The following is a 15,584-nucleotide window of genomic DNA, read 5'->3' on the forward strand; positions in this document are numbered from 1 at the left end:
TTTCACACCTAGCCAAGCCCATCTTTGTGTACACCAGAACCCCATACCTTTCCCACTAAACTATTTTCTAGAAATTTTTTCATTTTTTAGTTTACTTCAATTTCCATCAGGTTGAATAGTACAGAATAACCCTGCAAGAATTTATTTCAGCAGCAGGGTGACTGGGTATACTTATAAACAGTGTAAGGAGGAACCAAGAATTTTATGTTTCATATTCATATTTTATAAATATGACTACTAGGTTTCTGTAATTTTCATTGAGTTCCTTCACTTATCCATTAGGGGTCAACAGCAACAAAAAGGAAAGCAAAATATTTAGCATCTTTGGAATGTCTGCACAAATTCTTCCCACATAGACTAGAACCAGGCCCAAACTAGAAGAAATGACAGTCTGGGCTAACTCCTGAAAGAATATTGGAGGAGATCCTGGAGAAGTATTCATCTAATTTGAAATCCAAAGTAACTGAAATTAAAATCCCCATGCTACTGAACAGTCTATCAAGACTTGTCTTCACAGAATAAAGAGCCAGAGACAAAAAAACCTATTCAAACAGCTCTCTGATGACATGATAAATGGATAATACTGGGCTAAAGATGTTTGCAACTGAGCTGTCTGCTATATTCATCTTATAGGCAACATAGCACAATTGCACAACTGAAACACTCCAATCAAATCCATGCTAGAGTGGCTAAAGTTTCCTTTCTCCATGTTGTAGGAAACTATTGTTGGTACCTGTGACAGATATTGCTAACATATGCAGCATCTTCGGAGACTAATGTTTTAACTTTATAAATGTTATCTGAATGTTAAGCCAAACCTTGAAAGTATGAGAACTTCAGAGAGATGGTCTGAGGTGGTCCAGACAATATGGGCTCAGAGACCTTTGTACCAATACATGTTTTGTGCGCTCTTGGCTCACTCTGTGGATTGCTTGGGGGATCTGAGATCACTAAGCGGTGATTTATGCAGAATCCCAATGCTGATTATGGAGACACCCAGACTTTGAAGAACTGCCCCCCTGGCAAAGGGACAGTGACTGGTTTTAGCAGTTTCAGGAGTCCTGGGAACAAAGTCTTTTGGGATATAATGGCTGCATTTAAATTGATTCAGGGGCCTGATTTTGACAGCAAGTGGTGGTTACCTGCTAAAGAGTCTGAAGGACTGGAACCTGCCAGGGTTTCCACAGACAAGATGGGGGACCTCTATAAGTTTATGTATGTATTTAAATGTTATTGTTTTATGATGTTTTCTGTAGTGCTTTTGTCTTAAATAAAAGAAGTTTACCTGGTGAAGACTGCGTGGTCACTGATGAACCACTGTCATTGTCCCTGAAGAAGGTGAAACTGCAGGTGCTAAGTATGCCATAAGTCAGACCTGCTGGGATAATCACAGTGAATTGCGGGGAGCTAAAAGCCTAAAACACTGCTCTGAGGGAGAGGGAGGCAGCTCCTGTCTCAGTGAGAATTAACAGTTGGAGGCCTGAGACCTAAGAGAAACTCCTTGAACAGACCATGGAACGGCAGTTACTCCAAAACTGACAGGTGCTGCTTTAACAAAACAAATCATCTTAAAAGGGCAAATCTGGTCAGTAAAGGGCTAGAATTCCCCAATAAAAATAAGGATTTCAAAATGTGACAGTGTCCACCTCTCTAGAAGTGCCTTCAACTACAGGTTTATTCACCAATTTAGGAGGCTTGCATAGATAAGTCTTTTTCAATCCAGTTCTAGAAGCACAACTACACCTTCTTAACCTAGTGTTGTAATTTAGCCTTTTTGGTTTGATGTTGCATGTAGCAATACAGTCCCATTAGTGCAATTACTGTTATGGCTTGTATTTCTATCAGTATTACTCTAAGGATTTGTCGGGGTCACCAATGTGTTGGTTAGCTTCACAAGAGAAGCAACACAAGTCAATCTAGGATGGATTGGCCTAATGCAGGCAGAAGGAACATCTGAAAGTGAAGCACCCAAGGAACAAACTAACACTGACCCCAGGCACTGTTTAACAGCCTGTGAAAGCTGGCTCTCACTACACTGGTTCTGTCAATGCCAATACTGATCTTTTCACCCTTTTCCTTCAGGAGTGCTGAAGAACACTTTCCAAGTATTTTGAAAAAGGATATGAAGAGGTTTTTCTCAACTGTACATCAGTATGAGAGGGTTACCCACCTTGTGCAGGTTTCAGAGTAGCAGCTGTGTTAGTCTGTATTCGCAAAAAGAAAAGGAGTACTTGTGGCACCTTAGAGACTAACAAATTTATTAGAGCATAAGCTTTCGTGAGCTACAGCTCACTTCATCGGCTGCATTTGGTGGAAAAACTTTTTCCACCAAATGCAGCCGATGAAGTGAGCTGTAGCTCACGAAAGCTTATGCTCTAATAAATTTGTTAGTCTCTAAGGTGCCACAAGTACTCCTTTTCTTTTCACCTGTGCAGTTACTGAGATTATTCAAGATGCTCAGGTGATTGTGTGCCCCTGCACTTCAGGTCAGAGAATTTTGACAGCAGTACCTGGTTAGACCACACATGCACTGTCTCTGTCTTGCGCCTATAATGGCAGTTAACTAATACTGTGCAACCAACCCCCCTCGGTTCCTTCTCTACCACAGAAGATCTTGTGAGAACTCTGAAGTATTGGGGAGGAGGGTGGGTACTGGAGCACCCACAGTGGGACACATTTCAAAGAATCTCAGTTACTACACAAGGTGAGTAACCGTCTGTTCTTCTTCTTCAAGTGATGTACCTTTGGGTGCTCCACTTCAGGTGTCTGTAGAGCAGTGCCTGTCGGTGCTACCAAAATGAGGGGCTTCGAAGTTGGGTCTATGATTGACGATAGGACCATGAGTCCTAGTAAAGTGTCAGATGTTGAATCTCTCTCTATGTAGTTCTGAATGAATGTATGGGCTGATGCCCAAATGGCTGCTTTACACAGGTCTGTAACAGGTACATTATTAAGGAAGGCTACTGATGTACCTGCTGGAACGTGTTCTAGCCCCTGGAGAGGGTTGTACTTCGTGTTGGTGGAAGCAGAGATGAATGCACTCCGAAATTCATTTGGAAAGTCTTTGCTTAGATAGATCCTCTCCTTTAGATCTCTCCGTAGTTGAGAGAAATAGTTTTGGTGCCTTCCTGAATGATTTAGTCCATTTGAGATAAAAGGCTAGTGCCCTTCTGACGTCTAGAGCAGTAGTTCTCAAACTGTAGGTCAGGACCCCAAAGTGGGTCGCTAACCCATTTTAATGGGGTCGCCAGGGCTGGCGTTAGACTTGCTGGTGCCCAGGGCCAATGCCCGAGCTCTCCGCCCAGGACCAAAGCCCGAGCCCCACCGCCCAGGCTTTGTACCCCCCACCTGGGGTGGCAGAGTTTGAGTGGCCTCAGTCTTCTGTCCCCCTTTCTGGGGTCGTGTAGTAATTATTGTTGTCAGAAGGGGGTCATGGTGCAATAAAGTTTGAGAATCCTTGAACTAGAGTATGGTGTGCTGCTTCTTGACTGTTCTTATGAGGTTCAGGGAAGAATGCAGGAATCGTGGATAGGTTGGTTGAGGTGGAATGAGAAGGGTACTTTACACAGACATTTAGGATGTGGTCTTAGAGTTACTTTGCTCTTGAAATAGATTGTGTATGGGGAGGGGGTTATACCAAGTGGGCCCCAAGTTCTCCTACGGGTCTTGCAGATGTGATGGCAACAAGGAAGGCTACTTTCATTGAAAGGTATAATAGTGTACATGTAGCCAAGGGCTCGAACGGATGTGCAGTAAGGGAATGAAGTACTAAATTAAGATCCCATGGAGGCATTGGGACTCTGAGCTTGGGATAGAGGTTCCAGACACCTTGTAGGAATTGTTTTGCAATTGGATGGGCGAAGACTGAGTACCCATCCATTTTATGGTGGAAGGTTGTGATAGGTGCAAGGTGTACTCTAAGTGAGCTCAATGAAAGGCCTAATATTTTTAGTTGAAATATATAGTCGAGGACTAGTGATGGAGTGGAAGTGGTGGCTCTGATGTGTTTGTTCTGGCAACATGTGAACACTCTTCCATTTGTGGAGGCAGGCTGAATGTGTAAATCAACCATCTGCTGTTTAGCAAGATATCCATCACCTCTTCTGAACAGGTCATCTCGTTGCCTTGGTACTGTGGAGGAGCCATGGTCTCAGGTGGATCTCCAGGTTTGGGTGCAAGATTTAGCCTGCATCTTGTGACAGAAAACATGGAAGAAGAGGGAGAACGTGCGGTGGACATGCCAACATCTGCTGCAGGTATGGAAACCAAGCTTGCCTGGGCCATGTGGGAGCTATCAAGATGACTCTGGATTGATCGGTCTTGATTTTTTGTATGATCCTGGTCAACACTGGGGTAGGAGAGAAAGCGTAAAGAGGTACGTCCCATCTGAGGAGGAAGGCATTACCCCTGGATCCTGGCCCTAAGCCTGCTCTGAAGCAAAATGTTAGACATTTGCTGTTCTGACTTTGGATGCACCAGTTCCCCAGTCTTAAGGCCTCAGTGCAGAGGGAGTCTGACCTTGCTCCTCCCTGTTTTTTATTTTGTTTGTTTTCTTTTTTAAAGAGAGAGAACATGCAAGCGACATCCATCAGGATTTGTACGATTTTATTTTTGATCATGGGCAGAAAGCGTGCACATGTGTTGCAAACTGCTCGTAGTTCCAGAATGTTTAGGTGCAGTGTTGATTCTGGAGGAGACCACCTGCTCTGTACTGTTAAGGTGTTTAAATGGGAAGCCCAGCCCAGTAGGGAAGTGTCCATTGTGATCAGTGTTCCCTCTAATTTTTCCCAGGCATGTGTGGAATGAATTTTGTTATGTGCATCAATATGGACGTGAAGCGAGACAAAATTAATGTGGCGGGGGATGGGGCCCAAGGAGTTCAGAGTGTGGGAGAGGGCTCAGGGCTAGGGCAGAGGGTTGGGGTGCGGGGTGTGTGTGGATTCCAGCTGGGGGTACGGGCTCTGGGGTGGGGCCAGGGATGAGGGGTTTGGGATGCAGGCTGCCCTGGGTCTACAGCAGGGAGAGAGAAGACTTCCCCCCACAGCAGTACCTGGGCTAGTGGGGAGAGGTGCCTCTCCCCTGCCCGCGGCAGGTCTGGGCTGGGTTGAGGGGGAGTGCCTCTCCCCCTGCCGCGGCAGGTCTGGGGCTGGGGGAGAGGCATCTCTCCCTGCCACGGCCCTGAGCGCCTGCGTGGCACTTAATAGGCTGCAGGTTAGAAGTAATTTATGTTGCGATTATCACTGCGGGGGGAATCTGTAGTTTAGGTGAGCCTCAATGAATTCTAGTTCTTGCACAGGTGTCAGTGTTGACTTTTGAATGTTTATTTGGAGACCGAATTTTGTAAAGAGTGATACCGTCTTGTGTGACTTCAACCACTTCTTCCCGAGTTGGGGCCTTGATTAGACAATCATTTACATTTGGGTATATCATGAGTCTTTGCTTGCATAGGTGGACCACCACCACTGCTAGAACTTTGGAAAAAACTCAGGGAGCCATGGAGAGGCCAAAAGGGCAGAACTGTGTACTAATATTGATCTTGTCCCAAAACAAACTGGAGAAACTGCCTGTGCGATGGATGTATGGCAACATGAAAGTATGCATCTTGCAGGTCGAGGGCCAAAGACCAGTCCCCTTGTTCCAGTGCTGGAATTATTGTTACTAAAGTAACCATTCTGAATAGTTTTATTTTGACAAATTTATGTTTCTCAGGTTGAGAATGGGCCTCCAACCCCATGTCTTTTTCTGGGTTTAAAAAATGCGAACAAAATCCCTTCCCTCGGTTGTACCAGTACCAGCTCTACTGCACCCAATTGCAGGAGTTGATCTACTTCCTGTCTTAGAAGGTATTCGTGAGAGGGGTCCCTGAAGAGGGACAGGGAGGGAGGTGGAGGTGAACTGGATGGAATAACTAGTGGTGATAATTTCCAGTACCCATTTGTCCAAAGTAATAATTGTAAATAATTGCTGGGTAGAATAGTATTAAATGGTCTGTAAATGGACGTTTGGTAGAAAGTGGTTTCAGCAACTGGAATTGGGGGAGGCCTCTCGGGCCCTTGACCAAACCCTCAAATTTGATGTTTCAATTCAGGTTGTTGCGAGGTGGTAGATTGAGATGGAAGCGGCTTATATCTTGTGGGTCTTTGCCTCCCCGCTGGGTTATCGTACTGCCTCTGTGGCTGCGTGTAGGGCGCTGGTCTTGAGCATTGTGATAAATAATATCCACCTTGTTTTCATTTTTATGCAGGTGTGTAGATGCCTAAAGACAAAGAGTTGCTCTAGAGTCTTTCAATGTATGGAGGGACTCAGTCTTAGTCACAAATATTTATGGACCTTCAAAGGGAAGATCCTCTACAGTGGATTGCATCTCCCCCCCTTGGGAATCCAGACAGATGGAGCCAAGAGGCCTGTCGCATGACTAGGCAGTTGCAATGGATCTTGCCACTGTGTCTGCTGATTCTAAGGAAGCCTGTACAGCTGTTCATGCCAGGAGATGATCTTCTGAGATGACTGACCTAAATTGCACCTTTTTGTCTTCCAGGATAAAAATCAATACATTCTTACAGTTTGGAATAATGTGGATGGTTGTATTTCACCATCAAGGCCTCACACTTGGCTATGCTGAACTGTAATCTTGCTGACAAATAGGCCTTACGACCAAAAAGATCCAGACTTTTCCCCTCTATGATATGGGTTGGTCCTTGAATGGTGTTGCCTGACCCACTTGTTGACTGCCTCTACCACCAATGAGTTTGGCTGAGGGTGTGAAAATAGAAAGTCTAGGCTTTTTTTTTTTTTTTTTTTTTTTAAAAAAAGGAGACAGGTCCCTCCTGTGCAGAGTCAGTGAGGGAGGTCTGTCAGAAGTCGAGGTAGGTGACTGGGAGGACTTTGCGATCCCAGGAGGAGAGATTTCTCCATAAAGATGAGTTTGAGTTTAAGGTCCCTCACTTTCCTTGTGTGGCTCCTAAGGTTGTGGCAGTGGAAGCACGTACGTCTCCCCCAAGCAGCAGAAAGAAAAGGGATAGGAACGAGTTCTAACTAACCAATCTACTACACTATGCAGCTAATCCTAAATCTAAATCTAAGGTAAGTCTTGTAGAGGAACTGCTGGAGCTCTGACTCAGACCAAGAGCGGTTCAGAAGGAACTGAGGGGTGGCTGGTCACACAGCGCTAGAACTGCTGCTATAGGCGCGAGATGGGGATAGCACATGTGCTGCCCAACAAGGCACTGCTGTCAAAATTCTCTGACTAGAGGTGTGGGGCACACAATCACCTGGAGTGGAGCACCCACAGAGACATCACTCAAAGAAGAACATCAAGTTACTCTTTCTTCAAATCTAGAAATCTCCTGAAGATTCTTTAATGATGCATTTTATGAGAAACTAGGAGTTAATTTAGTACAATACCTTAACAGCCCGGTCAAGATAAGGTGGAAGCCAAAAGGAAAAAAATTCCATAAGCAGAACACTTGTGTATTATTCCATACTTTAATGCCACAAAACAGATAGCGTGTTCAATAGCTGAAGAATTTAAAGATCTAAAACTCTCATGTCCCCTTGTTGTACAACACTGGGAAGAAAGGTGCTAAAGATCCTGAGATAGTCAAGTTTCACCTCCTTCCTATTAAGTAGAAAAGTACTCCACAGAGGTGATTAAGGAATCCCATGATGAACGGATACATAATATTTCCATGATGCATGACCCTTTATCTTTTTTTTGCAATCCACTATTCAAACACTTAAATGTATTGCAATTATCACATTGCAGACACCACAGACTGAGGTGAAAGGAGAAGTTGTTCTAAAAGAGGCCCAAGATACCAAGAGCTTTGCTTTCCAAATGGCTGCTGCTATGTGACCGACTATCAGTGAATGGAGAAACATTTAAAAAAAATCACATTCTGAAACTGATGGATTTGAGGTTAGGATAATTCAATTTTTTCATCCCCAGAACATTAAGGAAACTGGAAAAATGTTGCTCAACTCAAAAATACAGAAAAAAGTTGGTTATTGACTGTCCATATCTACTAATAAATATATGCATGTATAATGGAATGTTTTGTAATTTTTCTGGTTGCATTGGTAACCACAAAATAAAGCTCTAATAGATTATAAAGTGGTGGGCAAGCCACTGAAAGGTTGCTGAGATATTAATGTTCTCATTCCACTATATATAATAGAGATGGGCAAAAAAATAATGTTCCCAGTAGCAAAATTATGGTTTAGTAGCATTGAGATGGAAAAGATAGATGTATACCCATCATCCATATTCTGCCTTTTTCTGTATTCTGTTTAAATATTCTAGAAGAGTTTTCTTCTATACTTTGCTTGCTCTCTCTTTCTCCAGGCTTCCGTTTCAGTATATCTATATCCCACACCAATATTTTATTTTTTATATTTTAAAAATGAGTTTCACTGTACCAAGGAGCAGCAGCTTTTTCTTTTGCAAATCACAACTCAACAAATCAAACTACATTCCTATATATCCATGGAATAGTATATAAAATCAAAATAAATCTGCATCATCAGTTATTTTTCTACTCTTTGAAATCTGTTTCACATCTAGTACATGCCAACTAAGACTTCAAAACACTGCTTACTGTAGAATGCTCATCTTCAGCTGCAGTCCATGCAGTACTTCTATCACTTTCTGTACATCCCCAAGAAGCTGGTGAGTGGCTACAATCTTCTTGGCATTCTGGTGGGAATAATTTTCTTCCAGAAATGCTAAGCCATGCATGTGACCATTACTTAACCACTCCTTCTCATACCAGTATTTTAAGCTGGATCTCTGACCTAAAGCAACAGTAATGAGTGGAATAAAATAATCATTAAGATAAATTTGGTATGTGAACATTACTGGTAATAGTTGTCATTAGCTTGATATCTACTAATATAAATCTTGCACCAGCTTATTAATAGCAACTCTTCTTAACAATAGCACTAGTAAAAGTTTATTTGACATGGGACACTCCACTGCCCCAAAGACAGAAGGAACATATGAAGTGGGAAGTACATATGACACCTTGCTCCAGGCCAGGGAATTCTACCCAAGTGTAAAGCAACAGTATTCAGTGAGGGCTTCCACCCCAGACAGTTGCAACTGATGGACATCTTCATCTTTTTGATGTATTCTTATCAACAGAGTACTGCACATTCCAGTAACTAAATCTTCAGGCATAAAGACATTATATAATTCAGTGCAAATGATTTTAAACAGTCTGTGGACAGACAAACAAATACACGATAGGGCTGTGAACTTCCCATCACCAGTAGTTTCTTTGATGCCTAGTCGGTTATGTTTTGTAAGTAGAATGTAAGTACCAAGATGCAGCCATTGAAATTTACAATTTTGACCAAAAGCTCATGCAAATATATGAATACCCCTTGCTGAGGAGGCTGGGGTACCACAGAAACAGCTGAAATGCATCTGAGTTATCACATTATAAAATACATGTGATAAGCACAATAGTAATAACAAATTAAGAAGCCAAGCAAAGGAGCATCAATAAAAATAGTGGGATGGGACTGGAAATGCATTCTGTCTGGGTGCTAACTGATTAAAACAGAGGGTCTCTTTGAAAAGTAGACTATTCAATAGAAGTGTGCTTGTTTTTGAAGAGTAGAAGTTGGGCTTCTGCAGCTACCCCAGGAAGAGCATGTTCCACAGCCTGGGGAACATCAGAGCAAAGAACAAGTCAACTACTCATATAAGGCCCAAAAGAGTTACAGCACAGACCTATCTGAAAAAGGCTCCCAGAGGAATTTTAAAATATAGCTAGGTCAATATCCATTAGGGGGTTTTGACAGCTAACAGGGCCAACTTAAAATCAGTGCACAACTTTACGGGCAGGAGGTACATAAGAATGCAGAGTGGATGCATGTTACGAACATCATTGCTCAATGTGGTCACTGCCTGTGCTGCTGCATTCTGCACAAGCATGGAAGATCCCCTGTCCTACTAAGGGAATTGTAATCATGGAACCTCTGTCACAAAGCCTTGCATCGCTGTTCAATGGTCATTATGGGATAAATAAAGGCAAAATATTTTCATTCCATGTACAATATGAATTTCCATGGATAGGGGGGCGTGGTTGAAAATCATGTCAAGATTAATGTCAACTAAGCTCATTATTTCCAAACATGCCATCTCAATGAGCAGGGATGGGAAAGGGGAGAGAGCACACACAACAATAATTCCTAATCACTAGGCTTGGCTGGCAACGTGAGGTCTTGTAGATCTGACTAGAACCACTGCAAAGTAGTTCCAGGCACACCAGCAATATCCCTTAGTAAATAAAGCAACAACATGTGGTCAATGGTAGGAAAGCTGCCAAATACAACAAAAAAATCAATGTTAACTTAGCCTAATCTAAAAATCTACAAATCATTTAGGACCCTAACTGGCAGTCTGAACTTCCTAAGACAGACTGAATCTGGACTTAAACCTATCCAGGATGTCACTGATTTAGAGGTGGACTTGGAGCCAAAAGGCCATTACCCTTCTGGTTTACTGTCTCCTAAGAAGAAAGGTCAGACAGGGAGAGTACTAGCAAGCACTCCTGTGACTTGAAGAGGAGTGAACTGCCATAGCCAACTTGCATCCACCACTTACTAAGTGATGTATTGATAATATCCCTTCAACAGCAACACAATGGTAGCAAACAGCTTTCTAACTAGCCAGAGCGGGCACAGATCAGAGTATAAAACATACAAACCCTTGAAGATACTGGGGACAGTGGAGAAGACAGTTTTTCAGTTGCCTCAAGTTCTGACAATTAAGAGAACTGGAGAGAAGCCCCAAACTTCTCAATCTTCTCCAAAAAAAAATTCAGCCAACTTGTTAAGAGTGATTAATTGAAGGAATTACTAAATCATAGATTGTAAGTCCAGAAGGGACCACTGTGATCATAACACAGGTCATAGGATTTTCCTGAATTAATTCCTGTATGAACTAGAATATATATTTTATAATATTTCCAGAATGGATTAAAAAAGATATGGGGTGATGCAATCTGAATAATTTAGATTGTGCATGACAGAGGAATTAATTTTGATGGCTTCTTACTGTATCTATGTTCTGACACAAAAAGTGGATCACAAGTGCATTTCAGAGATGAAGGGAGGGGAGAGGAGAGATAGTGATGACTGTTAGAAAACAGCCTCCTGCTGGTTAATTCCATGAGGTAGGTCTGACACCACCTTAAAGGAGTCTACAGGACTGCTGTTGATGAGTCTGCCACAGCCATCAAAACAGGCATATTTAAAATAAAAGTGGTGATTTGTAACAACACAATCAGGCACAGGTTCCATCACATTACTACATGCTGAGAGATCCGTGTGGGAAAATACCACTGTCATAAATCTTACATATCCAAAGTGATGCAATATTAAATTATTCCATTTTTAGTCTATTTACCATCTTTAACATTACTTAGTTCAATATTGCATCAATTAATTGCTTTGGTTAACTAAGTTCAAACTATAGCATTACCTAAAGCTTCCTAGCACTTAGTCAACAACAATTTACCATTAGTCTCAAACAAATTTAAAATTCTCAAAAGAGCTCAAAAATAAAAGACTGAAAAATTAGACAACTTGATCTGTATTTTCCAGTCAGATAGTACACCCCAACTTAAATCTGTGTTACCAGCAAAATATACGTTCTATGTGGAGTATCTTTATAATTATACACTTTAATTCCAACTCCTGTTATGGTTTCACATAACGCATCTGAACAATGTTGACTAAACAATAACAAATGAAAGCAAATTAAATTCACTTTTTAAAAAAACCAATAATCTAAAAAGGACAGACAAACTAACAGGGCAGAAATTAGTGATACAAGAACAAAAACTATACATATATACTTTGTAATAGATATAAAAAGCTAATAAAATTACTACATGTATTAGAAGGGTCTGTAACCTTAGAAATCTTTGTACCTGGAGGATCTTGGCAAATATAGCAGGTATATTTCTCAGGTACATTATCTTCCAGTAAACCCATACAGACTCCATGCTGCCAGCACAGACACTCTTCACACTGTTTGAAGTCAAGAATTGCACATCAACAAATGAAACCTCAATACGATTACCTCAATTAGTAAGATTAATATACGTGAGTATGTATGTAGTGTCTGTGTAATGAAAAAGCCAATAAACTTGAGAAATATAGGCCTAGAAAACAACACCCGGATCCCGTCTTATTTTAAGAACAGCAATTAAATTAAAAGATTGGAAATTTCACTGTAGTTCCACCTTCCCCACTCATTTTTCATAAAAATCACAACCATTTTAGAGTGAAATTAGAGATCATAAAAAGTAGCAAACTGATATCCCTTGAGACCAAAATCCTCTAGTAGATGAGCACAGAGCAAGCATTGTTGCAGCCATATCCGTCCCAGGACGTTAAAGAGACAAGATGGGTGAGGTAATATCTTTCATTGGACCACCTTATTTTTGATGAAAGAGACAAGCTTTCCCAGACCTGAAGAAGAGCTCTGTGTAGCTCAAAAGCTTCTCTCTCTCACCAACAGAAGTTGGTCCAATAAAAGATATTACCTCATCCACACAGAGCAAGGGTAGTCGCAGTACAAGTTCAAGCTTCCCAATCAATGTACCTAAAAAACTCCAGAAGTGAGAGGATAGCTGAGTCACCTTCATTCAATCCTTGTTCAGAGCATCACAATCCAGGTATAATATTGAACGTGAAGATATCTTGAAGCCAGAGACACGTAAGCCTGGTCTAAACTTGAAAGTTAACCAGTATTCAACTATGTCAGTATTAAAGAGGTACAACCTTCTAGCGTAGATAAGGTTGTAGCTGCATGTTGTATTTCAGTCTTTTTTTTTTTTTAAACCATGAAAAGTACCCAATTGCAATTTCCAAACAGCTACTAGAAGTTACCACTAGTCCCATTTACACAGTCTAAAATGGCGTAAAAAGAACCTTACAGATAAATAAGATAACCAAGTCTCTCCTCTAAGGAGTTTCTAAGTTTGATAATGAAAAAGATGGTGGAAGTGGGACAAAACTGCACATGAGGGACCATTATTTACAGGACTGTGTATGGTTCTCAGTATCTTCTTTTACATAAGCCTGTTACAGCCTTCCTGACTCTCCCTCATTCCCTGCGTGGCTTTCCGCACAGGCTGTACTGACAGGAACAAAGAAGGTGTTTTTCAATCGAATTAGCTCAACCTAATAGTTACAAGATGGCTCAAAAAACCTTAAAAGTATTAAACCGTACCTACAAGGGCATGAGTCGGTTAACTCAACTGAGAAACAATATTTATTGTCCCAAGGGCCACAGAGATTGTTTAGACTAGAGTTTGGGTCCTGTTTTGAGAGAACTGATTCCCAATTAACTCAAGTTATACTTTTGTAAATGTAAACTTAGACACTACACTAATGCCTGTAGTTAACTCCTGCAGTAAAAAGCTCTAGTCTAGACATATCCTTTGGGACACATCTTCCAACTATGGGGAGAACACAGGACTGCAAAGTACATCAGAAAGCACCAACAGATTCTGAACACCCAGATTCATGGTTAGATCCAGTGACCTTGGGGCAGAGACAGAGAAGACCATGGAAAGGGGGTGGGGGGAGAGCACAACACGAAAGGCAGAGAGGAGCATGTGGAAGAAGAGACTCTCGCCCCCTGCCCCAAAAACAGACTGCAAGATCCATGTACCATGTCTCCAAGGAGGCTGGGATTAAGGAGAGCCTCTCCCAAAAAATGGGGAGAGGAGAAGAGGAGGCATTCCTTCACCCTATGAAATGGAGGAGAAGAGTGGTGGAAAAAATAGGAAGGAGACAGGCCAGTCAAGAAGGATGGGGTGGAGGGTTGTAAAAAGTAGAAAGAAAAGGAGTACTTGTGGAACCTTAGAGACTAACAAATTTATTTGAGCATAAGCTGTAGCTCACAAAAGCTTATGCTCAAATAAATTTGTTAGTCTCTAAGGTGCCACAAGTACTCTTTTTCTTTTTGCGAATACAGACTAACACGGCTGCTACTCTGAAAATAGAATACATCCCTGGGAGGTGGGAAGTAGCCCCTCTTTTTACCACTAAGACAATGGTGGTGAGTAAGATGGGCAATAGAAAGATCAGTCGAGAGGAAAAGACTCCCCATCCAAAAAAAAGAAAAGGCAGGCACCCCTTCCAAAACAGGTCTCCCCAATAAGGGAAGGGAAGAGGAGGCAGAGAAATCCTGCCAAGGGAGGGGCCAGAGGAAAACCCAAGGGAAAGGATGGGTTAATGGGAGGAGGGAAAGCATAGGAAACAGGAAGCCAGCGGAAGATGTGTCAAGAACAAAGAGGAGAGCTCCAGGCCCTGTCTAAACTAGCACTTTTGTAAAATTCCCCATGGCTGCACAACAGCAGTGCTGCACCAGTGAGAGATTTTAGGGAACATGCTAGTATAGACTGGGTCCACGAGGGGAAAGGGCAGAAAAGTAAAAGGGTGCTGTCAAACTGAAACCCACTCTGCTTTAAAGCATGATTTAAAAATACTGCCAAGGCACTATTACACAGGGCAACAAACGAGCTGACAGAACAGTATTTTCCTCCAATTTTTCAATTCTAAATCTCAAGGATTACTGGTAGCAATCACACACAAAACATGTTCAGATAGAAGTGGTTTTTTAGTTTATACATCTTTAACTGGATGTAAAGCAGACAATGAAAAAGCAGAAAGAAAGATTAGTGAGTACAAAAGGAAGAAAAAGTCAAGGAAAACGAGAAAGATCAGGACAAATAAAACGGAAAGAAGTTTTACAGCAAGTTTATAGAAATGAAACAAAAATACACACAGACATTCAGTTTGAGTTGATATCTCCTGATTCAGTATATTAAAGTGTGGGACTGTGGAATGAGGAAGATTGGGGAGACTCTCATAAGCCCATTATCACTGTTTAAGGGGCAAGGGAAAACCTATTTTGGTTTCAGATGCTGAACTCCTGACATTTTAAAAATACATGTGTGCAACAGAGATAAATGAGAAATATGCAAAGCATAATTTGCCACACAGGCAAAATACCCAACTACAGAATTCAAGACAACTGTTTTAATTAAAGTGAATGTTTTGAAATGTCTTCTAAAATGCGGAAAGTTGCCTCAGAGCATTTCAGAGCATTCCATGGAAGGACACGATGCTTGTCACCCCTTTTCAACTGTCTGTCCAGTGCTTCCCACTTTTGTTTCCTGGCTACAAACCCACTGTAACAGGTGAGAGGAAGCAGACTGAGCCAGAGTATAGATTAGTAATGGAAAGTGAGCTAAAATAAGGAGCTAGAGATTTTGAAGGAGGAGAAAAGGTGGACAAAGGGGGAGGAGAACAAAAGGGCTAAAAAAACAAACCAAACAAATTAATTATATATACAAAGAAGGTGAGGAGTGAATTTCCCCAAACTGGTATGTGGAGCCGTGCCACATCTTCCAGAATTAAAACAAAACAAAAAATTAACCAACTAAAAGAAAGATGCATAACCCCCACAAAATAAAATAATAATAAAAAAAAATTCAGGAATTAAACCCAGAAGAGATTACGCAGACTTGTTCTATTTGGGACAAATTGTTGTCCAG

At 41.6% G+C, this 15,584-nt stretch overlaps 1 protein-coding gene across 13 annotated transcripts in view; it reads right to left on the reverse strand.

The window, feature by feature from the left end:
• PHF20 (PHD finger protein 20) overlaps window positions 1–15,584 on the reverse strand; it is a 174,647-nt gene that overhangs the window by 17,484 nt on the left and 141,579 nt on the right. For all 13 annotated transcript variants that reach the window (XM_043496247.1, XM_043496245.1, XM_043496244.1 and 10 more), the window contains 2 exons: window positions 11,943–12,042; window positions 8,598–8,793 (listed from right to left, as the gene is read on the reverse strand). In XM_043496247.1, coding sequence (XP_043352182.1) covers window positions 8,598–8,793; window positions 11,943–12,042 — 296 coding nt within the window. The remainder of the gene's footprint in view (window positions 1–8,597; window positions 8,794–11,942; window positions 12,043–15,584) is intronic.

This window comes from Dermochelys coriacea, chromosome 13 (assembly GCF_009764565.3).
Source record: "Dermochelys coriacea isolate rDerCor1 chromosome 13, rDerCor1.pri.v4, whole genome shotgun sequence".
NCBI lineage: Eukaryota > Metazoa > Chordata > Testudines > Dermochelyidae > Dermochelys > Dermochelys coriacea.